Raw genomic sequence first — 11,504 nt, forward strand, 5'->3', positions numbered from 1 at the left:
ACAATGGGGTTCAAGCTAGGGGTAATGCTTGAAATATTCCCTACAGGAAGCATGCTTGATTGATAATTTGTGCTAGTTGATGATCATTGATTGATTGAATTGTTGCAATTAAATTGGTTGACATAGTTTTGCATGTGATTAATTAGATTAGGAGTGATCAACCTATAAGATTAATCTAGATTGCATTGCAATTATTAATGACATGAACCATCAATTTGAGAATTGCTTTAATTGATTGAGTTTGATTGTGAATTTCCTTGATTAGCCATTCTTAGTGACCCCTAGCTTGGCCTCTAGGAGATAACTCTTGAACTCTTTTGATTGCTACTATTATTTGTCTTTTGCAATTCTTGAATCAATTGAATGAACCATCAATTAGCATGATTAATGAACTTGCATGTGGAACCTACATCCCTAGTGTTTAGTTTCTTGAATTACTTGATTAATCTAGCTTTGTTACCATAGTACCAACCATTCTCTCACTACAATCTTCGAAGTAGCTTGACTTAGGCTATAGTTAATACCGACTCACTCCTTTGGGTTCGACCCTATACATGCCTTCTACTTGTATTAGGTTTGTTTATTTTGTTATAAATTGTGTTTGATCTAGGGATAGACAATTGACGACACGTTTATTCCTCTATCAACACGAAGTAAACTTATTACTCCGGATTATTTCTTTGTAGTAAAAAAACGTTAGCTTATTAATAATTAGTAAATATAGTACAGAGTATTATAAGAACTTGACTAAAAAGGTCAATAATTAACTATGGTTGGGTTAAATTCAGAACGGGTAAAAATAAAATCGAGTTAAAATTGGGTCGGGTTAATATCAGTTCGCGTCAAAACAAATCAGATTAGATCGGTTATTTGCTGGGTCAATTTCGGATCGGATAGAGCTTGAGTCGAATCAAATCGGTTCAGTTTGAGTTCAAGTCGGGTCAAATCGAATTTGGGTTGAGTTTAGGTCGAATCAAATCGGTGTCGGGTTAAGTTCAGATCGGGTCAAGTTCGAATTCGGGTTGAGTTCAGTTTGGTTACAGATCGGGTTTGAGTCTTGAATTTCTCGGATCAAATTGGATCGATTACAGTTCAAAACAGATAATTTTTTTCTGAATCCATTCGATTTTGACACCTCTACATACCACTAATAAAACAAATAGTACAACAATATAATCAGTAGATAACTAGTACAAAATCTGCTTATTATGAGTGGTCTACCCAAAAAGATATACTATGAAGTTGACATTGAAGTATTATTTTTATGCAAGTTATTTTATCTCTTTTTACGGAGTACTACTTTCATTTTTAAATTATGAGTGTTGAAGCAAATAATGAGTCATGATACAAAATTGTTTAAGAAATCTTTGAAGATTATTTATATATCAATACAATAATGATCATGTCACAATTTACAAAATTACATTATATTTCATATCATGGCAATAAGTTGGCATTACTTGGCAACACACTACTCCACCATCCTTCCATTATACGGAGTAAATTATTAATCTATTAGTGATATTTTGGAAATTTCAAATCCCATTTTACTTTCCGTTGAAGTATCAAAATTTTTGCTGTAAAAAGTCAATGCCCGAGGTTGAATTTATTTAAATGTGTAAGTCAACAATCCTAAATTTATTTAATTTCAGTAAAAATAAAAAAAATCATAATTAGTGATGAGTAATTTTGCTTGATTTAGTATGATCAACACTCTTGGCGCACATTTGAAGCCACGGCTCGAGCCCAAAATTTGATTTGAGCCTTCATATCATCACTTGACGGGGCTTTTGGATCGCCTCGTTTAGGAATTGGAGGCGCTGATAAAGGAGACGAGGTTGTTGTTCTTTGCCATGACTCCGAAAGATAAGGCCTTCGTACCTTACCAATATCTACATGATTACTATCAAGGCTAGCTCGTCTTTGTAAGGCCGGAAGTATTTTTGTTACACTTGGGCTTAACTTTTCGTTATCAAAAGAAAAACCTAAGTCCTTAAAACCTTGTAATTCCTCAACTTCTAAGTCGCTTAGACTCTTTTGAGACTTGCTCTTGTCGATTTTTTCGATTTTCGTGTCGTGTTTTGCTTGGCTGTTGATGCTAGGAGACTCCAGTTTCCGGTGTGGTCGATTCTTGGAGTTGCTCATACTCTGCTTCGTGCCCTGTAACAACATAAACAAATTGACAAATTGTCAAGTTCCAATGTTGTGTAGAAACAATGTATAATAACAATTGTCAAACAAAAACTGTACATAATAGTAATTGTTGGGAAAAGTACACTTTCATGTGACAAAAGCACTCACTCTTATCATGATTAATGTCCCTTATTGACTAAACAACAGTCTAAAAGAACAATAGTTAATGTGGAATGTACTTGAAAACTTACTTGTTACATTAATCTAGATCATAACAAATCATTTACGTGTCAAATGTTAGCTTGATGGACCGGGAAACAAACATAAACATGCATCAAAACAAACTCGAAATTTCATAACTACAAACAAATTTAGTTCATGAAAGCATAGCAAACTCTGAAATAATTAAGACTAGCCGAGTAGAGCAGTAGACTCGATCAAACTTGACTTAACCCGCTAGACATGACACATGTACCATGTAGTCCGGACCTGGTAATACTCTATCGAACACGAGTAAATAAATCATTAGTTCATTGAAAATTAGTAAATTCAACCAATAAATTAGAGTGACCGACACTAATGGAACTTGACCATTCTTGCTTACAACAAAGGGAATATGTGAAGAAATTCAGAGACACTGCATTAATTAGTTTTTAAGTCCAATAGTTGGAGCTCATTAAAATAGAAAAGTAGAAGCATTAGCAAGGTTGCTTAGAACAAGGGAAACACATAGGAGTATTAGACTTCATATGCACATGTAACAATATGAACATTTTAATCAAGATAAAACATAGTAAAATTTACATACCTTAGAAGTAGTGGACTTAGGAGGCAATAACATAGAAGAATCAATAGATGCTCTTCTAGTAAGTTTAGTCATTGCAGCAATAGGACCTTTCTCTTGCAACATAACAGACGGGTCTAACGACTCCCTCCGACTCAACCTTCCAACTCCCGCACCATTCGGGATTCCGGTCGTTGCCACCGTCGAAACAGCCTCTTTCCCCCTACAAGGCGGGAGAGACGGTGTTCGATCCAATCTTCTCCTAGGCATTTGCTTAGGCAATGGCATTGCTTGCATTATTAAATCACCCATCCTCGGCCCCTCCTCATCCTCCTCCTCCTCTTCCTCCTCGTCATCATCACCTAGTTGATATTTCCTATCTCCTCCGAACCCAACTGGAAGCGATGGTGTTCGGAGGAGACTACTCATCATTGCAGGGTGATCCTGATCAGATATCAACCCTTCTTCCTTAGTACTACTTGATGAAGAAGTACAAGGATCAGAGTTACACCTTACCATAGTTTTGGACGATTTTGACCTACTTAACAAGCTATTTCCAAAAAACCAACTATCTTCAAAGAGATTACCAACAACATGGCCATTTTTCTCCTCCATTGCCAAAATGATACTTGAATTTCTAGCTAGTTAGTTTAACCAATCTTAATCTATCTAAGACTTTTGTGCAACAAAAAACAAAAAAATTTGACAAGTTATACGCGTAACATGTACCCCACATGGGAGATCCAAGGTGTTTTTTTTTTTATTTTTTTTATTTTTTTTTATTTATTTATTTTTTTTTTATATATGATGGATCTAAGTTTAATTTATAAAGTTTGTTACATGGATAGTTGTGAATTGGCTGACTTGGGTTGGCCATGTGACTTTAGGCAATCATCTTATATATAATATGGTCACAATTTTTGTATTATACCTTATTTTATACACCCTCTAATCCCCCTTGTGACAGTTGCATCATTTGGAAGAAATGTAACTATGTTCTATGCAAGTATAATTGTATCAATCCTATTATTATAGTCATTTTGGGTTGGTACAATTTGTAAAAGGATAAAATTTACTCCTTATATCTCAATGGATATCCTTTACTAAAGTCTTTATTGTTACATGATTGAGTTCATGAGAGACTTGTATAAATCTCTTTATAACAAAGCAAGTTAATCGGTAAAAATACTTGATGAATCACGTTATTATTGAATTTAAATTATCTTAGACTCCAATTAATCTAAATAGGCAAATACGACCAATCAGGTCTTTAAGAGTTCGAACTTTAAACCTATTATTAATTTCTCCCATCAATTGATAACCTCATGCAGACACATGAAGCTACAATGACAATATGAAGTATTTATTTTAGAATTGTATATTTCAAAATTTTGAGATATTTTCATAGTTTGTCATTAAAATTAGATCTTTAAGAGCTCGAACTTTAAACCTATTATTAAGTTCTCCCATCAATCGATAACCTCATGTAGAGGCATGAAGCTACAATGACAATATAAAATATTTTTTTTAGAATTGTATATATCAAAATTTTGAGATATTTTCATAGTTTGTCATTGAAATTAAGTTTAACTATTTAAACCGACTTAAAATTGTACAAAATACATACTTATATTTTTTGATCCGTCACTGTACTTTGTCCGCATGCGATGATAACTATAGTTGACCTACCAAATTATGATAAGGCTTCTAATGATTAATTAACAATAAAAATTAAAAAAAAAAAACAAAAAACAAAAAAAGGTGATATTACCACCTGATATGCGGACTCTACTATAAAATCGGTGGATTAGAGTGAAAAGGGTGAATAAACTAGAATAACCTATGAAATTATAATAAACAAATAAAATGCTAAAGATAGGATAGAATGAAGTTCAATTAATTTTGTTCAACACTTATAAAAAAGATGGGTAGGAAGGATTAATTGCTTACAAAGGTGGGAGAGTGAGGCGCATAGTAAGGTCATGCCAGCTAACAAACCATGTGCTTCATCTTTTCTTTATGTATTTTTTTGTTGCTTTGTACAGCCAACAAAAAAAAATTAATTACAGGGTTTTTAATTTTTTAGTTAATCAATTATATGACAACCAAGTTTTTGTCAAATAAAATACTGTAGAAATTTTAGTGATTGATTTTGGCTGCGCTATTCATTTTTGTTTACACATGACATGGTAGATGGTCCTGGATAATGATCATTTATTTCCCACATATCATTAGTACCAAGTAATTAATGATAGAAGCTTAAATAATGATGTATGTTAATGATGATTGGCAATTATGTCTCGTTTACAATTAATGTTTTAGTGGAGCACTCTACTCGAGTGGCTTGTAGGCAGTAATCCAGTATAGGTGTCAATTAAAACTATTGGTCAAGTTCGGGTCTAGTTCACATTGGATTGGATCATTTAGGGTTTGGGACATGTTAAATTATTTTGTTTATGAAGATTAAATTCTAAATTGAGTCGTTTTAAATTAGACTCACTTAGTTTTAAACAGCTATATCTACTTGAAGGTAGAATGGAAAGGAGATTGCTGCATACTTACTTTCATTTACTGGCTAATGGGTAGATAACGATAGAAGAGTAAGGTTTCTTCACCTTATCTATGCTGAAATGATAATATTTTGTATGAATTTAAATTATTTTTATTTCAATTGAAATTATTTTCCTAATTAAAACTTACTTTTCTAATTTTTTATTATATTTATTCCTTTTATTTAACTAATTTTTTTTAATAAGATGTACTTTATTGAACTGAACTTATTTTTATTAAGATGAAGAGATCGAATAAGGCCTAAATCACAAAGCATATCTAAATAGACTCGAGCAGGGTATTACGACAATTCCACACACATTTTTTCATTATCACAATGCCAAAGTACCACGTATTTGTACCAAAAAGAAGTCAATTGGTACCAAAAAAACTATACATTAATTGACTCCTTTGTACTGTTTTAATAGTAGTGATTATTCTTTGGAACAAGGGTGAGTATAGTAGTGATTTTGAGCATGTGCAGAGTGATCGATCGCACATGCCTCTCTAAGTGAAACAATTGTAAAAGAGCTCCAGTTTTTGAATTTAGTAACATAATTTTCCTCAAAAAATGATTTAAGGACCCAAGTTAACAAAATTGGCCACTTTCGGTATTATCATTTGTAGCCTCACCTCTAGGTGAATATATCGTATCCTATCACTAGAGGTGGCTAGTGGGCCGGGTTGGAAACAACACACCCTGATATGCAAGGGTGGAATATAATAGCTAGTGGGTTACCTAGGCATATTCTTGGCTACATGTTTGTGCTGCTAGAATAACTACACCACTGCTAAACACAGTTTTTTTTTTTTTTTTGGACAAAGAGCTATCAAATAAAAAACAAACAACATAAATAAACAAACTAGAACTGAAAAAACAACAATTGCTTATGCTGAGCGCAACCAACTAACCAGTGAGCCGAAGAAACCTAGGACCGAGGAAGCTTACGAATTTGACACACCAAAAACAACTCAATAACTGCTCGCAATTCCAGAGTAAGCCACCAAATCGAAAATGTCCATTGGACCTGAATTCGAAAGCAAAGACAGAAAGGTCGCACAATTAGAATGAATTCGAATCTTCAAGAATCATTTGCGAACCGCTGTCTGAAGTCCCCATAAACAATCTTGTAGCTCAGACTGTAATGCCGACCTAGACAAAAAAGCCCTACTATACCTTCACCTGGAATCTCCGAAGAAAAAAGGTCACGGATTACCCAACCTGCCCCTGCCCTACAAGTGGAGCAATCCCAAGCTCCATCGACAATAAAAGAAACTGTGGGGCATATGCTAGGTAGTCTGACAGGCTAAAGTTGTATCACCCAATCAAAAGTAATTCCTAAATCCTCTAACTAATGCAGATAGGGAAGTAGGGTCGAATCCACAGGGAAATTGGTCTTTCTATTCTTAATTAATTAAAGCAATCTAAATTATTAAGTAACCAATTTGTTATTAAAAAGTGGAACTAAACTACTAGGAGTAAAAGTGGAAAGGAATAAAAGTAGGAAGAATATCAAGGGATAAAAGACCTAGGGCATAGGTTCACCGATAAATAATATTCTAGGGTAACACATAACAATCAATCATCAATGCATCAATTAATCAGATCATAAAGGGCTCTCGCTACTTATTACAATCACAGAATTAATTTACCGGTATTAAATCTCATCTCTCAAATCTCGACTTAACCATTTATAAATTAACCTGCCTATTGAAACTAGACCTAAACATCAATTCTTATCTCTCGAATCTCGAATTAATATAGTCAAACTCATGCATAAAAGATCAGGCCTAATCTAGTCACAGAGCACTAAATCAATTAATAGGAAATTAATCTAGCATTGACAATTAACAACAATAAATCACCCCTCCATATTATTTATGGATCCCCATAAACCCTAGAAAGAAAACTACTTAGACATAATTAAATATAAACTAAACAAAGCAATTAAAGGAGACATGATGAAAGAAATAAAGTAAATAACTGAGATTAAAGTAGAAGAAATCATTACCAAAGTAATCGGAATTAAGGAGTTGAATTAAGAACAAAATAGAGAACAAAGTTGTAGAGAAAGAAACTAATCTAAAACTAAGTAGAGAGAGAAATTCTAAGAGAATAGATTCTAATCGAAAGAATTAAAAGCGTATTTATACCAAAATAATTACTCCTAATTAAAACTAAGATAAATCGCCGAAATCAGCTCCTAAAAACCTCGAGCCCAGCCGGGCGCAAACTAATCTTCCTCGCCCGGCCAGGCGCGCCTTCGGGCGGGAGCCTACTTGACCGGGCCCGGACACTTGGGCAAGCTTGGACTTCTCGATTGGGCTTCGATTCTTCGGCCCAATCCGGATTTCCTCTTTGGGTCTTGAATACTCGGTTCAAATGCCTCGGAATCTCAAATGCTAAGTCCTTAATCACCGGTTTGATGACTCTAATCGGCCCTGGGCTATAAAAACTGGTCGTGCTCCTCCAATGCTCGTAGTCACTTCATAATATCCCAGGAAAAAGCTCCAAAAGTGCAAATCCCTACAAAAGTCAAACAAAACTACGAAAACACTAGAAAACACCAATTAGTAATAAAAGTGGCTCTAAAGAGCCAAAAACACTACCAATTATGACCAAGGGACGGGGGTAAAACACTATATAAAATAGACATATCATAGTCCCCTCAAACACAACCATGGATCACCTAAAAGCACAAGCGAACTAGGCGAGTAGGATCCTAATACGGATTTCTTCCAATCCTGGGACTGAACACAACGATTGAACCAATCCTGAGCCAAACCTTCAATTGTCCTGGGAAACCAAACTGCCTATCCTAACCTTAACTGGTCTGGGAAAGCCAAATAACCCAAAGGAGAGAAAATAAAGACATAATACCCTTCCAAAATTTGTGATAATAGAACCAAGAAAAGGTGTCATCCTGCCAATCCCCGAACTGATGAAACCGCCAAAGTTCCCAACAAACCCCTAGCGTTCCAAACCGCCATAAAGATCTGATAGGAGGACAGCCTCTGAAGGTTTGCGACACCTCCTCCCACTCCTGATGGAAAAAAGCACATACCGGGTCAACTGGACAACCCCGGGAATGTAGAAGGGATGCCATCGGAAGAGCATCATGTAACAGTTTCCAGCCAAACTATCGAGGAAGAATAGGAAGTCGCCAAAACCTCTGCCACCAGACCGGGGTCAACCGGCTTCCAAAACTAGGGGTGACAGGGAACTGGAAAAGAAAGGCATAAGCCGATTTCTTGGAGAAAACCCCATCCCCGGAAAACTTCCAATATACAAAATCATCCATTAGCCTCCTCGGCCGATCCAACAAAAGAATTCTAGTAGCCAACGGAGAATCAAACAACCTATGAACAATCGAAGTATCCCACGCGTAAGAACGCGAATCAAGTAAAGAAGACACAATAGTTGGCCTAACCGCCTCTGATGAAAGATCCCTTAACTAAACCTGTCCACCAGGAGCCCAAGAATCCTCTAAAATAAGAACGCGAGAACCCGAACCAACCTTCCAAACCAAACCCTTAGATAAAACAGACTTTCATGATAGAAGACCCTGACAGCCCCAAGAAGGACGAGATACCGAAGACGCAGCACTTCCTACCAACGAAGGGTATTTAGCAAACAGAAGACGGTAAACCAACAGCTGCGGGGATTGAATGATACGACAACTTTGTTTTGCTAATAAGGCTGAATTAAACAATTTAAGACTATGAATACCCAAACCCCCTAGTCCCTTCGGAAGGTGCAACAACTTAGAAGATCGAAGAGCCATCCCACGACTCGATTGAGAAGATTTCCACCAAAACTTGGCTAACAAATTGTCCACCCGAGAGATATAGTTTCTGGAATTTGAAAAATAGAAAAAATATAACGAGGCAAGGAGCACCAAGTTAATGATGATCAGCTTTGCCACAGGGGAGAGGTGCATCAGAGCAAACACCTCAAGGCGTTTAGCCACCTTATCTGTTTGTTTCTTAATGAAACGCAATAGTAACTTGACTAACTTCTTTTTCCTCACCCTTAATGTTCTTCCCTGATATAACTTCTTCCCTTTTTTCTTAGTTTCCTTCTTTCACTTTTCTTAGCCTTTTTCTTTCCTATAATAATTTTGATCCCAATTTTCTCTCTCATTTGTTTTCTCTTTTGATCTACATTTCCTCTCTCTGTTTTTAATATTTTCTTTTTCATTCAAGATTTTCTCTTTTTTCTGTTTTCTCTAATATAATTTTGTTTCAATTGATTTCATTGCCCAATATGGATTTAGTTGTTATTAAGTTATTTTTTTGTGTTGATTTATAATTAGGTTTATTTAGGTTAGATTTTGCTTAATTTGTAATTGTATTTTGTTTGTAATTATTATGTAATTAATTAGGTTTATGAATATGTAATTAATATGAATTGATTTTTATTTTTTTTCGATTTATTTGCATTGGTTTTTTTTTTTTTTCATAATCTGATGAATATTATTATATTAATTTCATTGATTACTTGTTGATTTCGTGATGAATTTTGATTGATTTTGTGAATTGGAAGGATACTTTAATTTTTTTTTTTCCAAATTCCTCCTACGGAATGAACAAAAATTTTAAATATACCCAATATAAGGTATTTAATTATGAACACAAGAAAATTGAAGACATGTAAAATAAAATGATTATGAAACATATGCATTATAAGTATTACAAATATGAACATATGCATTAAAAATATGAATATATGCATTTTATAAAATGAACATACGCATTCAAAATTTGAACATTACATTGGTACCTTGAAAGTGAACATATGCATCTCATAAAGTGGACATATGCATAAAAAATGTGAATATATGCATTTAAGAAAGTGAACATAAGCATTCAAAATATGAATATATATGTAGACATTAATTTGTAAGAAAATATGGCAGTTGGGAAATAATAATTTTTTAAAAAAAATATATGTGAAGTATATTTTAAAAAAATATGGCAGCTGGGAAATAATAGTTATTCTGTAAAATTTCAGAATATTCTATGAACAAAAGGTATCCAAATCATATGGATGAGAGAGAATGAACTTTGTTTAATTGTGTGAGAGAGAAAATCACAAGGAGGAGAAATTAAATTCAGAAATTTAATATGGAAATGACTAAATGATTTTTTTTATAAAAATATATTTAAGGTTTATTACAAAAAAAAAAATGATATTTCTAAAAATAAATGGCAGTTGGGAAGTGATGGGTTTTTTTTTGTAAAATTTGTGTGGGTGGAATGCATTTTTTAAATGATATTTTTTTAAAAAGAAAATTTGCAAATTGCAGCCATTTAAAGTTCATATTTTGCAAATTGCAGTCATTTAAATTTTTTATTGCAAATTGCAGCCCAAAAGTTCGTATAAATTGTAAATTGCAGCCCGATTCAATTTTTTCATCGATTTACATGTTGAAAAATATTCGGTAAAGGTTTTAGAGATCTTCGGTTAAGGTTTTAGGGGTCATTTTAGCCCTTAGGGATCCGAATTAAGCTCGGAATCAGAAAAAAATAACGTAAGTGTCTCATATTTACAGTTTCCCACAAATCGATACATCCTTGTTATGCAAAACAAGATACTTGTGCTATTTTTTTTTTGCTGATTCCGAGCTCAATTCGGACCCTTTAGGGCTAAAATGGCCCCTAAAACCTTAGCCGAAGATTTTTCAACTTGTAAACCGATGATAAAGTTGAATCGGGCTACAATTTACAATTTATATGAACTTTTGGGCTGCAATTTGCAATTTTTTTTAAATGGCTGTAATTTGCAAAATACGAACTTTAAATGGCCGCAATTTGCAAATTTTCCTTTTTTTTAAAAAAATAGTTGTTGTTGATCTTCTATAAATGAGTGTAGGTGGGCTGCGTAATATTATGTTCTGTGTTGGCTAGTTTTGTTTTAGGGCTTTTTTAAATTGGGCTTGTGAGCTTATGGGCTAGTGTTGCACCTAGACTAGCTGCACAAAGGTGCAGCTTAGACCAATAATTGGGTTACCAGGGTTCGGCTCGTTTCGACACA

At 34.2% G+C, this 11,504-nt stretch overlaps 1 protein-coding gene across 1 annotated transcript; it reads right to left on the minus strand.

The window, feature by feature from the left end:
* Nucleotides 1–1,528: 1,528 nt before the first annotated feature.
* LOC145627162 (uncharacterized) lies at nucleotides 1,529–3,881 on the minus strand. The gene is made up of 2 exons (XM_081679561.1): nucleotides 2,942–3,881; nucleotides 1,529–2,160 (listed from the first exon to the last, which is right to left on the minus strand). Exons 1-2 carry the CDS (start codon nucleotides 3,530–3,532, stop codon nucleotides 1,708–1,710), a joined length of 1,044 nt encoding a protein of 347 aa, XP_081535687.1. The 5' UTR covers nucleotides 3,533–3,881; the 3' UTR covers nucleotides 1,529–1,707.
* Between the last annotated feature and the right edge of the window lie 7,623 nt (nucleotides 3,882–11,504).

This window comes from Chenopodium album, chromosome 4, assembly GCF_948465745.1.
Source record: "Chenopodium album chromosome 4, dcCheAlbu1.1, whole genome shotgun sequence".
NCBI classification, from domain to species: Eukaryota; Viridiplantae; Streptophyta; class Magnoliopsida; order Caryophyllales; family Amaranthaceae; genus Chenopodium; species Chenopodium album.

Excerpts from the sequence above, each read along its gene's own strand:
- LOC145627162 (XM_081679561.1), bottom strand. The coding sequence starts at position 3,532 with ATGGAGGAGAAAAATGGCCATGTTGTTGGTAATCTCTTTGAAGATAGT. Across the intron at positions 2,161-2,941 it reads CTAAGTCCACTACTTCTAAG|GGCACGAAGCAGAGTATGAG; the intron begins GTATGTAAATTT and ends ATGTTGTTACAG.